Source organism: Canis lupus, chromosome 28 (genome assembly GCF_003254725.2).
Source record: "Canis lupus dingo isolate Sandy chromosome 28, ASM325472v2, whole genome shotgun sequence".
In the NCBI taxonomy this organism is placed as follows: domain Eukaryota; kingdom Metazoa; phylum Chordata; class Mammalia; order Carnivora; family Canidae; genus Canis; species Canis lupus.
Genome location: NC_064270.1, coordinates 27245007 through 27270995, shown reverse-complemented (window position 1 = coordinate 27270995; position 25989 = coordinate 27245007). Strand labels below are relative to the sequence as shown.

Here is a 25989-nt window from a genome sequence, read left to right as displayed (position 1 = left end):
ATATAGAATTAATTGCTTTAATTACCAGAAGGCAATTTTCTTTCAGCTTCTTAGCGGTAATCTCCCTATTGCTCCCTGAACTGCCTTCACTCGGTGAACCTATTGTGCAGACCTTCATAACAGTGTCATTAGAAGCCCACATGACTAAAATATAATCCACAGGGAGGGGCCAGACTCTTGACGCCTGACTGAAAAATAGGAATAGAGAGCATGCAGATGCATTTATCTGACTTCATTTGGAGATGAGACATCTCCTGTGAATCGGAAATGCTGACTTATTCCTAAAACAGGATCAGATGGCTATGCACCAGGATGACAAACAGCTTCCTTACATATATGCAAAAGAAATGCAGGGATGTCAAAATATTCTTATACATTTTTAAAATATTTTATTTATTTATTTGAGAGAGCACATGTGCCAGTGTAAGCACATGGGAGGAGCAGAGGGAAAAAAATCTCCAGCAGACTTCCCACTGAGTGTGGAGCCCCAAGTGGGGCTCCATCTCACGACACTGAAATCGTGACCTGAGCTGAAACCAAGAGTTGGATGCCCAACTGACTGAGCCTGACTCAGGCACCCCAAAATATTCTTACACATTTTTAGGAGGGTGGGAACTGCCTATTTGTTCCCACCTGTCCCAGGTCAGAGGCCTTTCTGCAAGGCTTAAATTGCCTAGCCTTAGGCAATATCCTGTGGGCCTCAGAGCCACAGGTATGGGATCCATCGATTGTTTTGAACTGCTCTCTGAGAACTAGCTTAATGGAGACATGAAGAACATGTGGAAATGAGATATTCTAGGACAGGGAAGGGTATTGGAACAGAGCAACAGCATGAGTGAAGCCGGGAAGAAAGGGAAGGATGAGATCTAGTCAATGCTGGGTCCTGCAATCAGGGTAATCTAGTTGAGCCGAAGCTGAAAAAGCCAGATGGTGGGAGACCAGGCTGGAAAGGCAGCTGGAGCATATGCACGAACCAGGGTCCAGAGGATCACAGACTGAACTGTTAGATCAGGCAGGTGCACTGAGGGAAGGTGAGGTGCACAATTGGCCAGAATGATTAATCGAATGCATCCTTCAGCTGTCAAAATAATCACAGAAATCTCTTGTTTTTCATGCCTTTGCCTACTCTTTGAAGATGATGGAAAGCAAAGAGGCAAAAATCGAATCCATTCATTGGTTTGCAAAAAGGCAGCCTCTAATTGGTGTGCATAACGTTAATTCAGAAATGGATTCAGAATTAAACAACGTAAGTGGAATCTGATACAAAAATGCTAAGGGCGACCAAAGAAAAGAGAAAAGGGGACTTTAGCCAAAGGTACACAGTGAATGTCTCTGCTGAATTATTCCCACCTTTGACTATTCCAACATGTGTCCTATGTGCATGCTATTCAGACAGCTTATTAGAAATCTGGCTGTTTATATAAATGTTTTATTCCATAAGTAATTGGAACCTAAAACAAAATCTGTATAATGTTAATGGACTGGATTAACAATATCTGTTTATTGCCTGCTTGCTTTATTATCTGGATCTATAATTTTATGCCATCATTTTCTAACCTTTCTGTTTGTAGGTGGAGCCATAAAGAAAATAGAGCCTATGATTTCTATTTTATATCTGGAAAACCAGAAGCGAAAAGTCAAATATGTCATGACAGCCTGTGGCATTCTGCTTTGGGAAAAGATGGAGTTGCTGAATGAGCCAGGCTGCCCGAGTGCCCAGCACTGTGCCACCTGCCACTCTCTAGTCTGGCACTGGCCTACCTGGCCATCACGAACTCTTCCATCTTGCCAGCTGTTCCACCTACACGGAGAAATATGCTCCCCTGAGTGACGTTGTTCCCATCAAGTTTGACAGATAATTTGTGCCTCCAACCTGGAAATGCAAGAACAAAAATAAGAGAGAGAGAGAGAGAGAGAGAGAATGAGAGAAAATGAGGAGGTGAAAACATGAGAAAAGCATGACCTCCTGGGCACTTTGATGGGAACAAAACTTTCAGCCTTGAACAAGGTAGTTTGGGTTCACGAAAAAGTACAACTTTATATAGCTTGCATGAATTTGGTTTAAAACTACATTTAAAAATACATATAAATGTATGTTTTCATTTTACAAAAGTAAATAGTGTCATGATAGTCTTTAAAGAAAATTCTTTAATTTTTCGAAGCATTTTTATGACTTTTTAAAGTGGAAGTATGTGTTTTCTTTCTTCTACTACATTTGTATTCTGCAGCACACATACTTTGCACACCCAGGTTTTTATTGGCTCTGGTTTGGCAGCTAATCCAGAATAAATCTAGAAAACCTATCAGGCAAAGGGCCTGTGCTTTTATAATGAGAGGCAAAGAGAGTTGCCCCTTCCTCTCTCGCTCGCTCTCTCTATGTGCTCAGAATAACCAGTTAGCACAGGCCTGGGATAGCACAAATCCTAACAGAAGAAATCTCTTGCAAGTGGCCAAGTGTCACTTTGAAAAATCTGGGACGAAACAGATCTTTTACTGTGAATTCTGAAATTGTTGTATGTTTAATAACACATTGAACAAAACCGCAATTCTTCCTAAAATTGTTTGAAAAATGTCTGAAAGGGGAAAAAATCTACCAGAGAGCATTTTCAATTCCTGAGTTAATCGTTGCCAGAGTTCTCCTTCCCTCCTCAGCCTACCTCACTGCCCCCCCTCCACTGAAACCCCTCTCCCCAGACTCCCCGTGATGGAATTGGTGCTTCATCCCATGAGCTCTCGGGCTCTATCTCATCTGACTTCTTAGCATATTTGGTGCAGTGTATGCGTCCTTCCCTTCCTCATGTGTCTTTTTTTCATGACTCATTTTACTGCTCTCCACACCTGTTTCCCTTGTCCGTCTGAAGCAGATGGAGACTTTCCTCAGTCTTCTTTGCAGGCTCTCTCTCTCTGCTCCCTTCTCCTTTGATTCACATTTCTTGGGTAATTACATCATCCACCTGCGCAGCCCTGATTGCTGTCTACGCACAGGTATACGTCTCACATCTTTATCTGTAGATCACATCAGTAGCCCATATCTATGACTGCCTTGTGGTAATGCCCATCCCCTATGCCAAGGCATCTCAAAACCTGCTAAGTTAGAAACCAAGCCCATCAACTTCCTCCAAGCCAGCCTTTCTTCCTGTGTTATCAAGTTCAGCGAATGGAACATCAGTCACCTAGCCAGAATCATTCTTGACTTCTCGACTCTCTGCATCCCTCAAATCCATTCACCAGGTTCCATTTTGCTTCTATCAGCCAACCATGTCTGCACTTTCTCCTTGTCTCCTACCTTTCTGTCTAGCTTTATTGAGATGTAAACATTGTGTAGGTGTACATCGTGATATACCTATAACAATATATTGTGAAATGATTAGTACTATAAGGTTAGTTAACATACCCATCACGTTACATGGTGGTGAGGCAACACTTGTCATAACAGGTCATTCTGCCTCCATCTTGTCTCCTTCTAATTCGTGCAGCAACTAGAATGACTTTTTAAGAAACCAGCCTGATAATCTTAAGACCTTTCAGGCTTTCCATGGGCTTACAGATAAAGTCCGAGCTCCCCACATGACACATGATTTCATTATTTGACTTAATTTACTTCTCCTGCCTCATCTCATATTACTCTCTTCCTGGTCTCCACAGTCCTGATAAGGTGTTCTTCTCTCAGATTCAGCTCTCTCTTGCCTCTAGGCACTGATGTGTGCAGTTCCTTCTGTCTGGAATGCTCTCATTTCCTTCTCCTATGGACTCATCTTTCAGGAATCTACTTAGAAATCACCTTCCCTCAGAAAGCTCCATTGACTTGTGGCAGTCCCTCCTTTGCATGTCTCCTAGCAGAACATTTATGACCTGGGATTGAAACTCCCCACTAGTCTAAACTCACTGTCTTGCTCCTCACTGCATCCTCAGAGTCTGGCCCAATGCCCCATCATTTAGTAGACACTCAGTAAAAACTGTTGAATTTTTAAAGATAAGTACCTTAAAGCATTACAATAAAATAGAGCTACAATACTTACGGGCAAACGGGGAAAGAGTCCCTGTGTTTAAAAAATAATATGATCTATTAGGTTGCATATTTTTGAGGTGAAATCTATCAGCAAAATGACCCATTGTTGGGCAACCTTCTTTGGGACAATGGAAGCAATTTCCCTGATAAAGAAAATAGGAGGTAGTTAGAAACGTAATTAGAAATGTTGATCTTCGATAAACTCTTTACATTATTAAACTACAATAAAGCTTTGAAATTTAAATAAAGCATATGCATTTAAAAATGACTAAGTTGCCCGACTGTTAAAAAAATAAAAATAAAAACAACCGAGAGGGGAAAAATAGCCTCTTAGAAAAATGAGTAAATGCTATGAATAGATAATCCACAGAAGAGGAAAGTCAAATAGTCGATAACTATGTAAAAAGATGCTCAATATTACTAGTTGACAGGAATGTGCTAATTAAAACAACATACAATTTTATACTCAGCAGATTTGCAAAAATAAAAACAATCTGCAACATCAAGTAGTGGTGAAGACATGTGTAGGATTCTCATTTGCTCCTGATGGGAATGTAAATAGACAGACATTGCAGACAGCAATTTGGTAATGTCTAATAAAGACAGAAGTGTGGGGCCCCTGGGTGGCTCAGTCGGGTATGTGTCTGACTCCTGATTTCAGCTCAGGTCATGAACTAGGGGTCATGGGATCAAGCTCTGTGTCAAGCTCTACTTGTCCTTCTCCCCTCTGCTCCTTTCCCTGCTTGCACTCTCTCTCTTTCTAAGTGAATAAAATCTTTAAAAAAAAAAAAAAAAAAGACAGAAATGCACATAAGCTTTGACAATTTCACTTGTATTACATGACATAAACAAACTTCTGCACAAGCACACTAGCAGACATACAGAAGTGTTTACTGCAGAACTGTTTTTAATAACAAAAACTGCAAACAACCAAAATGCTTATTGGTAGAGAAATGAATAAATACATTGTGACTGATGCCTATAAAATAAATACATTAGATTTACATATATCAATGTAGATCTCAAATTTATAAAATTGAACAACAACAAAAAAGCAAATTCAGAAAGATACAGTATAATACTATTTATCTGATACATTTAGGATTCATTTCAAACCCTGCCTCGGGGGAGGGTGTGAAGGGAATGAAAGGTAGTTCAGTTTGAACTGTATATTTTAAAATCTAAAGCGACACTAACAAAATGTTAACTTTAAAAAATATGGGTAGCTGTGTTTGAATATTTGTTATTTTAGGTTTTGAACAGATTCATAAACCATGAACATTTAGGCTAGGATTATAGTAAAATATCCCATGTAAAACTCTATTTTTAACAAAGAAAAAATTTGTAATAATAATAAAAGGGCTCATATTTATTAAATGCTTACCACATGCCAGGCATTTTTAAGCACTTTACGTGCATTTAACTAATTAATCCTCACAAGCTCGTTATTATTGCAGTGCTTTTAGCCTCCCTATCTAACAGATGAGGAAACCAAATGTGGAACAGTTAAACAATTTGTCCAATGATGGGTGTCTAGTAAATGAGGGGACACGGATGTGAATTGGACAGTCTGGTTCTAGAATTCCTACTTCATCTTATTTTATTTTATTTTATTTATTTTATTTTATTTTATTTTATTTTATTTTATTTTATTTTATTCTGTTCTATTTATTTCATTTCACTTCCTTTTTATGTCTGTTTGGGTAGAAGCACAATAGAACACGTCAAGGAAATTGATGCAATGTTCTCTAGATTGTAGCCAGACTTAGCATCCACGTGGCACAGGAGCCTAAGCTTCTCCCATTTCGCAAATTGTGCCCCATTATCTCTGAATATACTGTGATTCTGAGGGCCTCTCCTACCTGCCTTCAGTGTAAGTGCCAAGATCCTCTTTAGCCACACAGAGCAGCATCTGGGGCTGGAAGGAGGAAGAGGCGTAGAAGGCGGTTATTGGGGAAGTGCTAGTGTTTGGCTGCCAAGCTTCCTGAGCATGGCAGGTCACCAGGCCATGCTGTGAGTAAGAACAACTGGCTCCAGAGATGGAGAAGTTGGCCTGAGGGCATCGAGTCACCTTGCTGTGTAAGAGGGGGGAAATGCTTATTCTTGTCCCGACCCTGCACTTATTCACAAAGTGCTATTACTTACAATACACTTGAGCTGGAGACCCCACATTTTTCTACCCTCATAAAACAGGGAATTAGGTCTGTAAAGCATAAGAAGGAAAATCTTTCCACTTCCCACTACAAAATAGATTTTCTTTCTCCTTTTCATAGTGATAACCAAATGAAAAATACATTTAGCTCAGATCTGGCACCGTGTGCTTTATGACTCAAGCAAAATCAGATTTGGTATTTTATCCTTTATTGATCTGTGTGGAACTCCTGTGAGCTATCCATGCCTTAGTTCTGCTCTGTATAAATAATTAAATTTTAATAAAATAATTTTCATGTTCCAAGTAAATAGTAATATGTTTGGTTGTAGCTATTGATTGGTTCAGGCTTCTTGGGGCATCTTTGAAGATGACATTTAAAATATATACACAGAAAAATGTTTGCTCTGGACTTATGCCTGTTACACAGTAGCATCTAATTACTGCATAACAAATGGCCTCAAAAGCAAAATTGGATATAATCTTCAAAAGAGCTGAAACAACCAGAATACAAATAGTTGGTTTAGTTATTTAAACCCTTCAGCAATCCAGCTACAGTTCAGTACTCTGCACAGAGGAAGAATCTATTATTTCCCAAAATGGCAGATGCATTTTTTTTTTTTTTTTTTGCCACATACTCAAAGCACTAGTTTTTAGTTGGCTGATCATGGTCCAAAAAATTACTTATTAATTAAATTCCACTGCAAAATACTTTACTTACCACTTTAAACGATTTGTAGGATCTACAAGGATAAGCAATAAATGCATCAGGATTAAGAATGCTCTCAGTATAAAAGCGATGACTTCGGGCATGGTTGCACTCAAAGAAAGAAACCACCTCTGTGAAAACAATTTCCAATAATTGATTGATACCAATAAACCTATTAACCAATAACTAATAGTATGAACCATTTCTCAGATAAGTGACTTTAAAAAACCTAGGAGGTCTAGATAGCCAGGTCTTGTGTGTAGACTTGGACACCACACAACGTTTATCACTATCACATATCATTTTCTTTGCACCAAATAATTCTTTGTGTGAATCTCAAGGGACATTCAAACAGGGTAAATAAACAAATGCAAAGCAAATGACTCTGTTCTGATACTAATATCTTCAACACTTCCTGGATCTTTGACTTAGGGCTTTAAAGCACTTAGAGCTTTTTCAGTACCTTGTGCATACAGCATTTCTACCTTAGACCAATTAGTTCTCTGTCTCCCTGTTTCTGCAGGAAGACTGAACTCCCTCCTATTTGATCACAAAACAGCAACATTAACCAATGCACACTTTCAACTGAGCTTCAAGGTGTGACAAGTGAGAGGTATTATAAACAATGCTAAAGATAAGATAGTTTTGTCATTGTCAGGCATGCTATTTTTGCCACTAATAGTTTGGCTTATTGCAATAATAAATAAGATAGATCTAAATACATTTTTGCATTCTGAAGTTATCATAGTATTCTAGTCATTTATGCTATTTATCTTGTATAGCAACATCTTTGATGTCTGCCATAGAATATTCTTTCAATGCCCTACACAGCTCATTTGATTTTTGAGAAACTAGATTTTGTTTTAGTATGTGTGGTAGATCATTATACTATCAGAGTGACCTCTAATGAATCACTGTTTTTAAGTTCTTATCCCTTGGCAATAACAGATTATCTTTCCTCCCTTCAAGAGCCGGGAGCCTTTTTTTTTTTTTCCCCACTCCCCTACCCAAGTCTGGATTATAAACTAGGCCTGTGACTTGCTTTGGCCAACAGAACATGGAGGAATTGACTTTGGGCAAGTTTAGGTCCTCAGAGTCTTAAAAGACTTTCTAGCATCCACTCTTGCTTTCTTAGAATCCAGCTTGTCTGGTTAAGAAATCCTGTTTAACTGGCTGGGAAGAAAGGCCCTGAAGGATAACAGGCCACTTCACAAGGAGAACCAAGACCATAGACGTGGAACACCATGCTGAACCCTCTCACCCAGCTTAGTCTGGCGCAGCTCCCAACTGGATGCCATCACATGACTCACATTTCACAACAAAGTCTCTGCAGAACTCTGATTGCATCTTGAACCTCAGAACAATGGGCAATACCATTGTTCTTGTAAGCCATGATGGTTTGTCATCCATTAGATAACTTAGACAGGGTAACTTCAGAAAGCAGAGATCAATAATTGGCATCATCTTTTTTTTTTTTTTTTAAATGAGGACATCTCTTACATCAGGTCTCTTTATATTCAGATTTATATTCACAATTAATTGTAATGTAGACAAGATGGTTCATTAGCATATAGGGAAATATAAATTTTAAAGTAAATGATTTCTTAGTAATAAATATAATGTAAAATAGAATATCTTAATGTCTTCAAACTCATCTAAATCATAAAATGAATGATACATACACTTTAAATAGAGTTGTAGGAAGTTTTATGTCTTAAATGATAGTTTACGATCAATGTATTTTACTTGAATTAATTCTTTAAGAATTTCAAACATTCTGTGTATGTACATAGTTATATAAAGAAATTTATGATCTATATTTTATCCTAATAGAAAGGATTTTAAGTCATAACATAGAAAGTAAGAAGAGAAATAAGTTTTATAATAGGTCTTATTGGAATGAATTTTGTTCATCTCTTCTAGGTGGAATTGGCTTTCTCATTTTGAGTATCTGTAATTTACCAGTTATTGTTTCTTTTCTTCAATAGGCATCGCAGATACTTCTAATCACATTTACTTTACAGAACAGATATTAAAACTTTGCAATTTGTCTCTAGAGGAGAGGAAATTCCAGCTACTCTCAATGTCATTATCTGTGTATCTTCTCACTACAGCAGCCAATTGGAAGATCCAATAATTACACCGTCAAGATATTCTGACCATGTGGAATCAGATGGTGAGATATTTAGGGTCATCCATTTATTACCATATCATCATACATTATATTATTATGTATTTATGTATTATGTATTATACGTTTCACTATTTACATCATGATGATATGTAGATCCAGAGAATAATGAAATTCCCAAATAATAACTTTTGGTGTCTTATTACCAGGGCTCTATAGATAGTATTGTCATTGGAAACTATTATAAAGGGTTAAATACTGTTTGTTTAATTTGTGATTAATGTGTGATCCATAGTGATTCTGTTAAAAAGTAAGTCAAACCGTATCTCTCTTCTGCTCCAAATCCTCCCATGTCTCCCATCTCACTTGAGTAAAAGCTGAAATCTTTACTGTGGTCCATAAAGCCCTGTATTATCTCCCTCTGCCTCTTCTCTAACTGCATGCCTACTACTCTCTCCTTTAAATTCACTCCAGCCACAGTAGGCTCCTCACTGCCATGAACTTCCCAGGTAGGCTCCTGTCCCAGGCCCTTTACACTGGCTGCCCCCAACCACTGGCCTGGAATGCCTTTTTCCCAGGTAGCCACCTGGCTAATTCCTTAAGGTCATCTTCTCAGTAGGAACTCCCTGGCCACCCTATCAAAAATCTCCTTTCATCACTCAACCCCCATTATCACCAACACTTCATATTTCACTCTATGCTTTGTCTTCTTACTGTATTATTGTTTTTCCAGCAAATTAGAATATTAGCTCCATTATGGAGGGTTTTTTGTTGTTGTTGTTTTTTGTTTTTTTGTTTTTCTAGTAGACAATGATTTTATTGCTTGAGTACATAGCCAAATTTATGCGACCAGGGCAGAGGCTGTGGATGACTCATATTTCCAATTGGGGGGAGGACTCGTTTGGTCTTATAATATCGAGCCAATTGGTGAATACGGCTCTCAGTCAGAATCAGTCGGAATTTGGCATCCTTATTCTTTCTGTTCCTCTCAAGATGCTTTCAAACAGCAACAGCTTTCTTAATCAAATGGTACAGATCCTCAGGGAGATCAGGTGCAAGTCCCTTGGACTTAAGAGTTCTCAAGATTTTATTGCCTGTCACAAAACGTACTTGTGCAACACCATGGGAGTCTCTCAGGATCACACCAATCTGCGAGGGAGTCAGACCCTTCTTGGCCAGTATGGAGGTTTGTTTTGTTTTGTTTTGTTTGTTTGTTTTGTTTGTCTTTTGTATTCATTCCTACATCTACTGTTCCCAGAATAATGCCTGGCACATAGTAGGCACTCAATACATCTTGCAGAATGAATGAACATATCCTCCTTGTTTATATTGAGTGACTACAATATGCTAGATATCGGATAGGCTCTGGGGATACGAAGATAACTAAGACACAGACCCTGATCTTGCAGAGCTCACAACTGGTGGGAGCTTTCTACATGTGACTGTGTTTTGCACTACCATATATTTTTATATTATATTATGTGCAAAAGAGTATGGATCCTGTCCAAGGCAGGAGCTAAGTGAATGTTATAGTAGCCAGCTTTATATTTTAGGAAGCATTTACCTTCCTTGTAAGCACTGAAATCAAAGCTAAATAAAGGTGTAATTAAGTCTTCACATCCTGGCATGTGCTTCCCTCCGTTAGGGTAAAAGTCAAGGTGACCACAAGCATTAATAGTTCCAGCACCTGAAATAGATAAAAACAGGATAAATGCTTCTAAAATTCTTTTCCATGCTTCAGTGTAGTTTCCGTTTGTATTAAAAACTTACCAAACTCAAAGAGCAATCGAACTGCATTTGTATGAATAACATCAACAAAGTTGGCATCTGAGGGGTCCAGCCTAACTTCATTTGGAGTATTATGGAAATATGGCCCGGCTGGGTCCAATCCTGGGAAAAAGCATAAACGCCCATTAAACCAAGACATGTTCTATACAAGAACACATTCATAGTGTGGTTATTTTGGAAGATAGATGGTGAGGGCAAGGTATTCTTTCCTTTATGATTTATATAGGTCCAACACCACCCAAGACAAATTACAGACACATAAATTGAGTACATACATGCAGGTCTATACATTACAATATCAGATTCCTATATACAAGTAAGGCTGTGTCCAGACAGTGTCAAAACAAGTAACAAGGTCAGAAAAAAAAATCAAATTCTAGGGTCTGTACACAAATTACCATATACATAATTAAGGTTATGGATTGCAGATGATCTCAAAAGTAATATCTGTATACAAAAATATAGATAAAAGTAAAAGATAAGAGTTCTTCAATATGTAAACATCAATCGACAAAGCAATACACTTAAACTTAGTTTTCAGCTATGGCTCACTTATTTCCACTTCATTCCATTACAAATGAAAAGCCTGATACCCAGTGAAGTGAAGTGACTTGATAAGGTCACCATATATTGGAGGCAAAATGGACTAAAAGCCCAAATGTCTAGACCTTCAGCCGACTGTCTCATTTTCAGACATCTAATAAAGATAAAGGTAAGACACCTAGAGGTCTCCAGGATGTTATGACCATTCACATGTCCATTCATTTTTCACATTTGACAATTATTTTTCAAGCGCTATTATTAGGTTCAGCATTTGGGTACAAGGAATAAGGCCTAGTCTTGTGCTTAAGGAGGTTTCTATTTGATGGGGAAAGCACCTTGATCCAGTGCACTCGGTGCAGAGACAGAGGTAAGCATAGGTATTATGCAAGCATAGGGAAGCAACAAGGAAAACAGTCTTAGAAAATTGGGGCATGCTTCTGCTGGAGATGGGAAATGCAAGTGGAGACCTGAGGAACCAGAAGAGTCAGCCAGGGTAAAGAGGGGTCAGCAGCATGCCAGGGGTGAGAAAGAGACTCTTCGAGGCCTGCAGGTGAGACAGTTAAGCACTTCTGGGAAACTGTAACTGGTGTTCAAGGGCTGATGTACAGAGTTTTAGAATTGGATGGAAGAGAAAGATAGCATCATAAGCAGGAGCCACATGTAATCTGAACCATGCAAAACGGTTTGGGTTGCTCTTGCGAAGCAAGAATGCGAAGCTCTTACAAGTTTGCAAAAGGGGAGATTTACATTTTAGCAAAATCCCTCTGCTTTAAAGTGGAGACTGGATCCCAGAGTGGAGAGGACTCAGAGCAGGGTGGCAGCTGACCCCTGTGGAAATGTGGTAGGAGTGAGAAGTGAATGTTTGTGCACCAGGCTTACAAGACACAACAGTCAGAGAATCAATCTTCAACTCCAGGAAGTTTGTTTCGTTGTTTAGTGTGTAGTCACTGATTGACTGCAAACTTCTGATGAGGTCAAGAGCCCTGCAGAGATGCATCCAAATATAGGAGACACACCTCAGACTCTATTGATCAGAGGACAGGCAAACAGCAGGGAAGTGGGGTCCTGCATTTGTGCTTCTAGGATGTCTCAGGAGGAAAAGCAACAGAACGTTCAACTTATGCATGTCCTAAAACCTATCATTTAATTTCGCTTTTAACTGATTTTTTGATAAAGCTACTATCTCTTTCTTGAAATTTTAGTTCTTTGTTATTCAAGGAACATGACTGTTCAAAAACCAACCAATTACAAGGAATATAGATTGCAACATCCAAATAATAGCAATCTTCAGACTTTCAGAGAGCCTCTAAAAATGTATTGTTTTCTATTTACTCAATGGGATAATTCACTCGGAAGGAAAAATTGGGAGTTGATAGTATATGATTTTTGAAGTCAAAATTGAGAAAAACAAAATCTTCACAAATTTATGGTAACCCTGCACAATTTTTAATACATGAACAGCAATGTTCCTCCCTTTCATTTATGGCTGAAATGCTTACAGGCCGTTCAGGCCCCAGGAACTCCCATCTTCACAAATGCCCATTTCTCCTCTTCCCTGTGCTTGAAAACTTAGAGCAAAGGGGGATTTTTGCTACCTAGCAACTTCAGAATAAAAACACAATTTTATGGTACCAGAGAAGAAAGGTGGCAGTCGGCTGGCATTGGGGTTGGGATTTGGGAGCTGGGAGAAAGAGGATGCTTTCAGCAGGAAAAGTCTGCTATACCAAGAGGCTGCAGAGGCAAAGCATTCTGCATGTAATTTGGAGTTCTGAACTCTTTTTAGAAAAAAATACTTCAAGTTCAAATTTGAATTTAAAACATAGGTATAGGGCAGCCCCCATGGCACAGCGATTTAACGCCGCCTGCAGCCTGGGGTGTGATCCTGGAGACCCGGGATCGAGTCCCACGTCGGGCTCCCTGCATGGAGCCTGCTTCTCCCTCTGCCTGTGTCTCTGCCTCTCTCTCTCTCTCTCTCTCTGTATCTCTGTGAATAAATAAATAAATATTTAAAAATAATAATAAAATTCTTAAAAAAAATAAAGCATAGGTATATGTGTGTAGATATGTCCACAGAACTACAGTTTGTTGTTTTAAACAATAGGAAATGTGCACCTACTATGTGCCAGGCTTGGGGAGGGGTGGTGGTAAGGGAGATTTTCTTAGTAGTTCATAGTCTATCAAAATAAACAGATGAATGAATATATATATATACACACACACATATATATATATATAACCATGCAATACAAGAGTTGCATTTTTGGATACAATAGAAGCATATTTCAAAGGATATGGGAAGTACAGAGAATTAACTCTGCCTGAGGAAGGCAGCTTTGGAATAAATCTTGAAAGATGAACAGTGGCCTTTTAGGGCAAGGGGCAGTAACATTGTCAAGACACAGAAATATGAAAAACCATGATGAAACATAAACCATTTATGTGAGAATTTAGAAGCTTTGGGCAATGGAAAGTTCCAGCAGTGAGTGACGTGGCCTGTGTTTGGAAACATGATGACTTGGTGTGGCACTTGTGGGGGTTTGGGCTGGGGGACTAGCCAGGAGTGGCCAAACCCAGGCAAGTGATTAAGAGGGCCTGAGCTGGGACTGTGGCCAGGGACAGACAGGCGCAAAGCAGACAGGAGGCCTGGTACCTGTTGACTGAATGTTGGTTGGGGATGCAGAGGAGAGAGAGGCCAGCCCAACTTGTTGATATTGGAGCTGATATTTTGGTCTCCATCCATCTGACTCAATTGGTTTGGAAGTCGGAATACAGGGAAGGAATATGAATAATTGATCATTCTCGAAAATCTAATTCACAGTGAATGCTAATTCATAGTATATATACTTGACTCTCTGCAATATTTATTTATTTATTTATTTGAGAGAGAGAGAGAGCGAGAGAGAGAGCGCACCAGCAGGGGGAGGGGCAGAGAGAGAGGGAGAAGCAGGCTCCCACCTGAGAAGGGAGCCTGACGTGGGACTTGATTCCAGGACCCTAGGATCGTGACTGGAGCCCAAGGCAGACACTTACCCCGCTCAGCCACCGAGGCGCCCCTGCAATGAATTTTTAGACTTAACAGTATATTCATGGATAACATTAAACACTTTAGCAACTGGAACAGCATGGCACAGTCCTTAAACCAGTTCCACATAGCCAGCATCCGCTGTGAGTGGCGACCCAGATGTGTCAAGGACATCCTTCCGGCACCATCAGCGTGGCTCTGTCGCATTCTTTGTATTAGAAGTATGGAGTTGCAAAGCCTGGCATGCACCACAATTCCTCAGCCATCCTGTACCGGTGGGTGGTCAGCTTCTATTACTTTGCTGCCATGGATAATGCCACAGTGAACATTCTGTAGAACTGTAGATCTACACCCTCCGGCTTTGAAAACACTTCTATGTTTCGTTGGATTTCATTTTCTCCTACCTAACATTTGCCTCCTCTACTTAATTTGGCACTGCAGATAATTGATTTTGAGTGTAGACCAATGTGTAAGCAAATTCAAGGCGGGCTTACCAGTAATTCTTCCAAGGCCTGGTACCCTTGACCCAGCTTCCCCAGCCAGATGTGCTCCCACGCTGTGGCCAATCAAGTGAACTTTAGAAGGAGAATATCCAAATTTTTTCTGATAGGATTTTTAAAGGAAAACAGAACAAATATTTTTAGAAGACCAGGAAAAATGGCTTAAATGTTCTTGACATATGCTTGACATGTTTGTCCCTCTCATATACAGGATGGGGACTAGTCAACGGACAAAGTGACCCCCACATCCCCCCTTGTCTGGCTGAAGGAGAAAGCACCAGGCAGGCTTGGAGGAATGCCTCCTGTCAGGATCTTCTCCCTGTGCTAAGGGGCCTCAGGGTCCTCAGGAATAGAACAGCCCAGCCACTGCCTCCGTGGCTTCCAGCCCATGCCCATTCTTCTGGAGACCCAGCACACTTCAAACACAGGTCAAGTATAGTCGTGCCCAGGCTGGTACCCATCTTACCTGTGTCCATCTCCTCCAGTTGAGGGCAACTCTACACATGTCTGGGTTGACTTCGGTTTTCAAAGAGGAGTTTTCAAGAATATTCACAAAATGACTATATGCTTAAGAGTTCACACACACACACACAACTTAAAGAGGAAAATAAGAGCAAGCATTTTTAAGTTTCATCTAAGCTTTGAGTTCTCTTGATGAGAACAGTGAAAATCAAGCAGTTGCCTTCACTTGGATGAATTTGTCATTTGATCAAATGTTCCGCCTTTTTCCCCACCAGTAATAACAATATTATGTGCTGCTTTTTAAAGAGTGTTTTCAAAAAAAAAAAAAAAAAAGTATTTTCACTCATTTACACATCAATGGCTGCCCAGGATGTCTCCTGGTCATTAGGAGACCCTTTCCTCCATTGCTGCCATCCTTTTATTATTTTTCCTTTTCTCTTTTCTTTCCTTTTCTTTTCTTTTCTTTCTTTACTTTTCTTTTCTTTACTTTTCTTTTCTTTTCTTTCTTTTCTTTTCTTTTAAATTTAAATTTAAATTCAATTTGCCAACATATAGTATAACATCCATGCTCATCACCTCACGAGCCTGCCTTAATGCCAGTCACCCCGTTACCCCATCCCCCACCCACCTCCCCTTCTGCAACCCTTTGTTTCCCAGAGTCAGGACCCCTTTTAATCTCTGCTTTCTTTCTGTCTTTCTTCCTTTATGGCCTGGTATCTGAGATCAGCCCTCTTCCCCCTTCTCCTCCTCTGTCCCCATTGATTCACTGAACATGTACCTCAGCAAGTGCTTTCCCCTTCAGTTCAGCAAATACTTCCTCTCCTACAAGCCACTGCTCTTTATTTCCTGGGCCTAGAAGAGCCCACAGCCCAAGCTCCAGGATCAGTGAAAAAATTCACAAAAACTTAGGACAAGTTTTTCTCTGAAGAGGAAATGAATCTGATTTCATCCTTTGAATGCAAGGACCCATTCTAGGTACCTCCTGCTGCCCTGGTCTCCCCTGACAGCAGGAAGAGCAGACAAGCAGTGTGGGGGCACAGGTGAGTACTTGGCTCCCTGATTCCTCTCCAGCTGCTTCCTCCTTGTGCTCAGGATTCCAGTATCACCTCCCCTGGCTGCCCATCTAGGTGAGCTGCTGCTCCAGTCTCCCTCTATCCCATTGCCTTGGACTTCTTTATGGAACCGTCTCCACACATTATGAAAGAAGAAACACTTTCTCACTCACTGCGGATCTTCAGCATCTAGAACAGTGCCTAGCCCACAGCCAGCGCAGAGAAAAGTATTTGTTGAATGAATGAGTGAGCCTTCCTCCTTAAGAGTCTGAAAGCGTCATAAATCTTTAGATTTTACTTCACTGCATTCTATGGTGGGAAATTACTTTCTATAATGGGAGGGCATTTGGAGATTTATAAATGTCTCTGGGTATATCCCTCATAAATAGCAAAGTCTATTTTATTCTTTTAGAAAATGTATAGGTTATTGTGCCTGGACTGGACTGTAGACCTAACTAATTCACTGCCACAGAGCCCAATTTCTGTGGGAAAATGTATTTCACATTCTAAACAAATAGCATTCGTCTAATGGGAACAGTTTATAAACATTAAGGATAGGTTTACAATGCAATGAAAACTAACCAGCAGGAGAGAGGGTCCTACACGCTGACCCTAGAAGCGACCTTGGGGGTGGGGTTAAGGGTGGGGAAGCATTTGGTGAAGAGCCTGTGAAGAGACATTGCCACCAAGTGGTGCTTTGCAGAACCACAGGCACTTCTTTCCCAAGAAGTAATTTCCCTTATCTGCTCACCATACACGAATGATTAATATCTCACATGTTCAGAACGCGTGTAAGCTAACAAAAAAGCAAAAAAAAAAAAAAAAAAAAAAAGAGACCCAAATTCTTGGTATTATGATGCAAAACTAATTAAACATGATTTTTGGAAAAGCAACTTTTCTTACCGTGAGAACATCAATAAAATATGCCACCTCAGCACCAACAACTCGGAGATTGTTTACAGCATGGATGTACTCCAGCGAACCGTTAATCCAGTCTATGTTAATGCAGTTCACATCTTCTACTTGTAGTAACGCCTGGTATAAAGATTTATTATAAGTATTTAAGAAATAATAATTAAAGAAAGCCAAAGTGACTGAGCAACAGCTTCCATTATAAGAAATAACACTACCAAATATTGAGAACCTACTGCATGCTAGGTCCTGTCCTAACCCTTTTACCTATATTGATTTATTTAATCCTCTTTTACAAATAAGGAATCCAAAGCACAGATAGGTTAATTAAACTTGCCCACGACCATGATAAGTAGAACCATGGTATAAATTCAGGCATCTGACTCTACTATATGGCCTTACAAATAATTAATTGCTTACTATGTTAGCAGTCTATTAATCTTGAGTGTAAGAGAGAAAAATTAATTTCTTGGAGTGAACCTGGAAGATTTTTTTCCCTTAAGTGAGAAATTTATCATATCATTCAATCTTTCACTTTTGATCAAAAGTGAGAATTTATCAAAGAATAATTACAAAGAAATATGCTCCCATTATAATCTATGCAATTTATAATAAGTGAGCAGAAATGGGGCCTTGGGACAGGGACAATGTAACTGAATGGACAAATTCCCATGAATATGCATTAATATATGCAAAGTACATTCCTGTTAAATATACAGGTTTTACACTAGAATGAAGAAGAGTTTATTCACATCATACATGGCACATGTCTTGCTGCCACTTTCCATCTGATTTCCATCCAGGTATGTTGATGCGGGTCACCTTGTCTGTTCCAAAGTGCGAGGTTTGGATAGTTAGATAATTAACTGCACTGATCTCCTATTTCAAGTGAAAAGAGATTAAGGTAAAATAATAATTCAAAATTATTTGACGTTTAGTAGAATTATTCTAACTCTGCTCAAAAGTCTTCCACTAAATTTGATTTAACAGCCTTCTTTAATATATTTTTTACCAAAGAAATAGTTACTGCTACACATTGCAAAGTACCAAGAAATTATTAATGCATTATAAAATACAATATACACATTTAATCACAAGGCAAGGAAAGAAAAGTATTTGATTTTAAGGCAAGGTTTATAAGACGATGCTGGGTCAGTTTCAATCAGGACTTCCATCAGCCTTACATTTGTATAGTAAATCTCTGTTGTCAATAATGTGCTATTTGAGGCTTAGAAGCACGCTACAAAAGTGGCAAAACAGATTGTTCACCCCACTTTACAAGTGAGGAATAAAGGTGAGGATCTCATCACATGAGTACAATAGTATATTAAAGATAATTTTATGTAATTGCCTTAAATCTCCTTTTGTGTTTCTAGTATTTTGTTGGATTGTTTTTATAACCAACCAAACTCACTTTAAGTGACACTATGAATTTAAAGTGATTTTGTTATTAAGAGAAAAATGAAAAGGCACAATGCAGGTAATGCTCAAAATTCTATTTTGAGAAAAAAAATGAACACTCTAATCAGCAAATTGCAGGTTTGACAATGGTGAATCCTATAACAAAGAGCCTTCAAACAAAGAGCCTATTACTAGCTACCTGTGTTTAATAGTAACATGCAAATTAATCATACAACTTGCTGGCTAGTTAAAGTATCTTCGAGATAGTAAGCAGTGATGAGAATCTTAAGTTGGTTTATGCAGTAACTATTATATAGTTATGCTTGTATCTGCCCATGCGCCAGGACTTGTTCTAAGCACTTTATAGTGTAGTTCATTTTAACACAACACTGAGGTAGGTACTAACTACAGATTAGGAGAGGGCACAAATGAGAAATCAAGTCACTTGTCCAAAAGTGCTCCAGCTAAGGAGCCCTGGAGTGGGGGGCTGAAACCCACATGGTCTTTCTCTGAAGCCATATGTTCCACCACTGAGCTCTCAAGTTGGGATCTGATCATACTGTTTTATACTGATAGGGCCCAGAGCAGATGTGGATTTGCTGATGTATCTGGGTTTCCTGGAAGCACTGCTCTGCTACATAATGGAATCCAAGTGCAAAAACATTTGTCCATCTATATATCTAAAAGAATCCAGATGTTAATTCCAACTCCAGCTGGAGCTCCTTAAACACCAACTATATTTCTATTTCTATGTCAAAAAAAAAAAAAAAAAAGCAAATCAATTTGGGAAAGAGGTCTTGGGAGAAAAAGTTTTTTTTTTAATCTTTCCCCATCGTGAGAATAGCTGGATATGGGGCCTTGTGAAAGCTTCAAAGTGGCAATCTGACACGTATTGTGGGATCAAAGCATCCTCCACTGTCATGAAAGCCTTAAAGAATTTAATAAAGTAGGAAAGATAGAAAAACACTTTTGTTCACTTCATATTCAATCTGGCACACCCCTGTGAAATGGCATACTAACCCAGAAAACAGGAAACTCAAAACAACATCATATAATCAAGTCCAAGAAGACACCTCAGCTTCTGCTGCCACAAGCACAGAACCATACAAGGGCATTGGGACAGAACAGGTTACCCTCAACAAGGGCTAGTTAAGGTCACAATGTTTAACTGGGTGCTCAGGCCTTTACTTTTAATGTTCGTTGAGGAATCATAGAACCTAACTGATCTGAGATCAACCCATTCTACAAAGCATGACTACACTCTAGGTGATCTCATTTGTTAGTAAATCAAAAGCAGCCACCAGTTAGGTATGTCCCAGCCTTGAGAAAAGCTGCAGGCCCAGAGACTACTACTAATTATGCAAAATATGTGTCACCACTAGTGACTGTATGAGCCACTCTGGGGGATGGCAGGTTGGATTTATTCTTGCAGAAATGTAGCTGGGAAGACTTATGACTCTCAGAAGAGTCAAGTTTATTGCACCATGTTTAGCTTTAACAATTCCTCCCTCCGAGAAAAGAGTATGTTAACATTGCATGGTTAACTTCTGCTTTGTCATGCACGAAGTCAGATTTGCACAGTGTAGCATGTGAGTCAAGCCTGGGGCAATTCAGGTTTTTAGTACTGTACCTTGACTTATCCTATATCCTCACTGTTGGTACAAAACACGCTGACTCCAAGACTCAGGCTTCCATCCATTGCATAATTCAGGTACAGATCTGGTTTGTTGTGTTTTTTTTTTTTTTTTTCCAAATGGAAGGGAGTGGAAAATATGTGAGGAATACTGCCTTTATGGTCACCTTATTAGGAGAGTGCTTGGTGTCTGATATTTTTTCATTGCCTTTAGCATGGTCCAGATTCTCCTAAAGACTGACCTTCACCACTTGTTTTAGTGCCTGTGCTCTGCGAGTGTTCAAGTGCCTGGCCACTATGCAGAAGGATAAAGGACCAATGAGTCCTAAGTGGATTGAGGGACAAGACCAGGGGATATAGTTAGTCCTGAATGCACACACACATCCTAACCAGCTTACTGAAGGTGCTCCGAAACATTTGTATTCAACATAGATTCTCTTTACATTAAAAAAAAATTGTGGTAAAATATACATAATATAGAAATTAACATCTTAATCATTTTTAAGTACACAATTTAGCAACATTAAGCCACTAGTATTGTTGTACAAACATCAGCTCCATCCCTCTTGAATTTTTTATCATTCCAAACTGAAATCCTACACCTTTTTTTTTTAAAGAGTTTATTCTTTCATTCACGAGAGACACACAGAGAGAGGCAGAGACATAGGCAGAGGGAGAAGAAGGACCCCAGGATCACGACCTCAGCCGAAGGCAGAAGTTCAACTACTGAGCCACCCAGGCATCCAGAAATCCTACATCTTTAAATAGTAACTCTCCATTTTTCCCTCCTCCAGTCCCTGGTAACTATTATGCTACTTTTCTATCTCTACGAATTTGACTATTCTAGGTGTTTCACGTAACGGGAATTATACAATGTTTGTCCTTTTGTGTCTAGCTTATCTAATTTAGCAAAAATGTTTTCAAGGTTTTTCCATATTGTAGCATCTACCACAATTTCATTTCTTTTTAACACTGAGCAATATTCCTCTCTCTGATTTTTAATAGTTATAGAAATCACACTTTTGAGTACACTTTCTTTGTAAACTTCTCTGTACCCAAAAGTAGGACTTTTCTTCTTTGTTTTAGATAGAGCTGTCATCTACAGAGCAAATGGCATATTCAGTGAAGAGCCCGGTACCCATACGTGTGTGTGTGTGTGTGTGTGTGTGTGTGTGTGTCTATTAAGTGGACAGCTACAAATCAGAGTCTGTTTGTGTGGTGCGAAGGCAGAGCAGAGGCTATCTTGGCTAAATCTGATGGAAAGTAAGCCTCAAGGTTATACAGATGCAGGAAAAGACTGGAAATGATCTTGCTCTGGAGAATGCTCTTGCCCCACCTGGGTCTAGTATCATGCTTTTTTTTTTTTTTTTTTCCTCTGCCTCTGAGATCATATCACTCTTTGGGCTTCAACTCTCACCTCTAGTTAAGACACTTTGGAATCTCTTTTTCCAGCTCTAGACTGCCCACTGAGCTATAAGACAAAACTTTTTGATAGCCTGCCCGAAACTCACTGGTCCAAAATATAACTCATTCTCCAGCATCCTCAATCAAATTTTCTTGACAAGGGGGTCATTATTCTTCCTATGACTCATGTATAAGATCTCAGGACAGCTTATGATGTTTATCATGTCAGTTTTCTATTGTCATACTCATGCTCATTCTCTGGCTCAGGCTAGTTCTCTGAGTCTGATCCAAACTGCACTATAGTTTTCTAGCAATCTCAAAGAGAACTTTCTGTGGTGGTGGAAATATCCTATATTTGCACTGTCCAAAATGGTAGCCACTAGCCACTTGGAGCTACTGAGCACTTGATGGGTGGTTGGTGCAGCCAAAAACTGAATTTTTAATTTTATTCAATTTTAATACCTACGTAGCTCATGGTTACCATATTGGGTGGCAGGGTACTAAACGGTCTGGCAATCACCTGCAGGCTCTCCCGGATCTGGTCAAGAAGGTGCACTGTAACCAGGGTAAATATGCTACAGCCTCTTTAAAAATTCCCAGTGGGGGACTCACGGCTCACAGGATGAACTCCAAAGACCCCAGGAAGGGGTTATATAATTTGTCTCTAAACTACTTTTCTAACTAACTCCATATTTGAGGACTTCCTTTCCATCCCCAGTCTAACTCAACATGTTGTATTCATCAGATGTACTCTGCAGGCTCTCTCCTGTATGAATTTGTCCACGCTGGTTCATTTGTCATTTCCCTGTATGTCTCTGCTTATGCAAGCCCTGCCCATCCTGCAGGACACACCTCAAACAGGTGTCTTCCTCAAAGCCTTTCCTGGCTCCCATCCTACCCCCAAGGGGAAGGTAAGTCCTTCCTCACCACGCTCCCAGATTCTTTTGGTTGTATCTTATGTAACAGGTCATCATCTGTGCTGCAACAGAGGTTAATTATTTATATACCCTATTTCCCCTAATATAATAAATTTGGGATACTATCTTGTTTATTCAATTTAATACATAATAGTTACTTTGTTCACAGTCTTACACGTGAAAGGCTCTCAATTAATACATTAATTGAATGAAGTATCAAATTTACCTCATATGAAACAATAGATTCAGAGTAGTCTTTATATTTAGATACTAGGACAAATAAGATGACAAGAAAACCTGGCTCACAACACTAAATAAAAATATTTGCCTTAAAGTCAGTAGTTTATGACAGGGTAAGTTAGTGAACCTAGGTCTTCTGTATCTAGAGCTACATCTTCTATTTTAGAAAAACCTGTGTATGAAGGCAGCAAGTGAGCTTACCTGATAAGCTTTGGGATTATGTCTAGTGTAGAGCAGAAAGCGAGTATTTATCTCCTCTGGAGACCAGGGCAAACCTGCCAACTGTCTTGACCAAGTCCCAGTCCATGGTAAACCATCTTTAAAGCACCCCACCCTTTCATAGCAAACTTCTTTTCCTGCAGCAAAAAGATGGAGTGTCAGTATTGTAGGAACCAGGCCCAGAGAGAGGCTGTGTTTCCCACCATGAGGGTTCACTGAAATAAGCGTTTAAGTTAAGCAAGTCTGGCTCAGGAAGACTCTCTTTAAAATATGTTCTCCTTTCCCCTTCCCATATTATTTCTGACCATGACTTTGTAGATCACAGTGTGGCAGAGGAGAGCATTGTGGCTTTGGAATCAGACATTCCTGGCTTTGGGCAATTCTTTTACCTTAAGAGTTTCCATTTCTTCCTCTGCAAAGTGAAGTTAATCCCACTTACCTTACAGCCTTAATAGAAAGACTAAATGAACTATTACATAGGACAGCCCTTGTGAATGGGCCTGGACGTAAGAGGGGATACTGTGAATTCCCTGAATTCCTGCCTTTTCTTATGAGACTGAAAGTTTTTGATGAAAGGGATCTTGGAGTCCCCAGAGCCTAGCACTATGCCTGAGTAAGAGTCCAGCATAGGTCTCCCAAGAGTATAGTTGACAGCAAAGGTCTATTCAGTTGTAACCAAGTCTCTTTCTTCTGGCGCTCACCTCACTCATCTCTACAAAGAGAAGCTTTCGGGAAACTGAGTCTTAATGTTTCTGTCATCCACTGACTGATTTACCTTTTCAACATGGCCTTTCTTTTTCACTTAATAGTCAAAAACAACTTCATTTCTCTGCTGTTTAAGGGAGGAATAATATTATTCAATAATAATTATTATTATTTATTCAATTTATTATTATGTATTAAATTGATTTTCATTTATTCATTTTGTGACTATTAGTACCGGAGGAGCTCTTTGAAGTCTTGAATTTGAGAGTTTTCTTTTATCACTTACCAAAAAATGTTGAATAAGTCTTTCACTTTTGAGTACATCGGATTTTACTTTAAAATTTTAGGAGAGTTTGCGTTTTCTCCATTCCCTAATCTCATTGTTTTAATGAGATTCCGTAATAAATATAAAGAGAGAGAATAGGGAATAACAATTTTTTTAATCAAAGAAGTGTTTGTACATTAAAAAGAAATTGTAGATGATCAAATATCCCTTGCTCACCCCCAAACTCAGCTCTCTCTCCAGAGGCGGCAGTTCTTCTGGTGGTTACCCCCATATGTATATATAACGTGCTTACACTGCCAAGGTTTGATTTATTAACTTTAGTCACACATGATCTATTAACTTGCTTCAATAATAAATGAGGATTTAACCCACCTATCATTAGGATCAGCCAAGATCAGGGCAAGAAACAAATCACAATGGTTATTTTAACTGTGAGAGTTTAATAGAATGAATTGTTATCAATCAGGTATTGAAGGCAAAAAGGAGGACCATGTAGTAGCTCCGATGTGACAACTGCAGGGAGCAGCTTCTATCAGGGGGCTGGTGAAAGACACAGAAGAGGTTCAGTTATTCAAATGAGGAAACTTGGAGGAAGGGCTGTTAACCTGGGGGAGGGGTGCTGTCTCCAGAGCTGGGGTTTGGTCCCTGAAGAGGGGGACTATATGGCTAGTGCTGGCATCTGTGAGTGGGCACCGTGCACCTGGTTCTGAGACTTTTAGAACAGCTGCAAACTGGAGCCACCTGCTGCTATTGGATGATTGTTCATGCAGGGGTGAAAAGTCATTGCTGGAAAAACACTGACAGGAACCAGGAGCCAATAGGAAGGAACACCTCCCTTCTCCCACATGGAGCCTCAGTGTCCCTCTAGCATCCCTACCAACAGCACTTCTCTGAGAGTGGCTGAACAGGGTGAACTATGGTTGTGCATCCCAGGCTGGCCAGGCAAGGGCTGGCCTGAAGCTCAGGACAAGAGCTCCTACAGGTCCTGCTGTCCATTGTCTCAATTCTTCCTCCTATGACACTATTTTTAGCTCATTAATTGGCTTTCACTGTAAACTTAAATAGTAACCTTTTTTTTTTTTTTTTTTTTTTTGAGAGAGAGAGAGAGAGCGCACGCGTGCATAGAGGCAGGAGGGGCAGAGGAAGAGGGAGAGAGAGAATCTTAAGCAGCCTTCATTACCCAGCATGGAGCCCAACGCAGGGCTCAATATCAAGACTCTGAGATCAGGACCTGAGCTGAAATCAAGAGTAGGATGCCTAACCAAGTGAGCCACCCCAGGCGCTCCAGTAATCTTCTGTTTCTTGATCCATACCTCCTACTCCTCATAACTTGGCTGCCTACCTTTGCAAGACAAGTTTTAAGCCATGTTGCCTGTCTTCCTCCCATCTTCCAAGATTTGCCAGCTGCACTTTGACTTTCATACCGTCAAAGTTGATAACATTCAGACTTTGTTCTATAATCATAATTAAGTCTTTCATGTTTTGTCTGTAGGCTGGCTCCAAAAAATTGAATGTCAATAAACAGAATTTATATTATTATGACTAGATAAATATTTTTCCTTTCAGAGCCAGCTAGCATGCTATAATTACATTTCCTTGTCTGCACTCTTTATTCAGTTTCCCATTCCTTTCAAAGGAGAATATTCAAATGAATTATCTTTTCATAGACATGAAGTGCTCAAGATCAGTGTCATTTTAGTTTGCTCCATATTTGGATCATGATTTTCTTGTGCTGTTTTCATTTTCCTGGATTCTCTGGTGCCTTTGTTTTTCTAGTTGCAAGAGTAAACATGTGCCCTCTTCAATGTATCCCTAGTATAGTACGGCTCCTCCATCAATATTTCTCCTGCCTGGAATCTATTCTGTTTTTTCTGTTGAAGCACACATCTATCCAGTTCTTATTTGGA

General features: G+C 39.5%; 1 protein-coding gene across 1 annotated transcript in view; it reads right to left on the bottom strand.

The window, feature by feature from the left end:
• The window catches only part of PNLIPRP3 (pancreatic lipase related protein 3), a 28320-nt gene extending 2816 nt beyond the window's left edge, over nt 1-25504 (bottom strand). The window contains exons 1-10 of the mRNA XM_049103675.1: nt 25425-25504; nt 23074-23281; nt 18037-18156; nt 17269-17400; nt 14846-14954; nt 10769-10888; nt 10563-10685; nt 6880-6998; nt 4020-4152; nt 1762-1873 (exon numbers count right to left, since the gene is read on the bottom strand). Coding sequence (XP_048959632.1) covers nt 1762-1873; nt 4020-4152; nt 6880-6998; nt 10563-10685; nt 10769-10888; nt 14846-14954; nt 17269-17400; nt 18037-18156; nt 23074-23281; nt 25425-25504 — 1256 coding nt within the window. The remainder of the gene's footprint in view (nt 1-1761; nt 1874-4019; nt 4153-6879; nt 6999-10562; nt 10686-10768; nt 10889-14845; nt 14955-17268; nt 17401-18036; nt 18157-23073; nt 23282-25424) is intronic.
• Nucleotides 25505-25989: the final 485 nt, after the last annotated feature.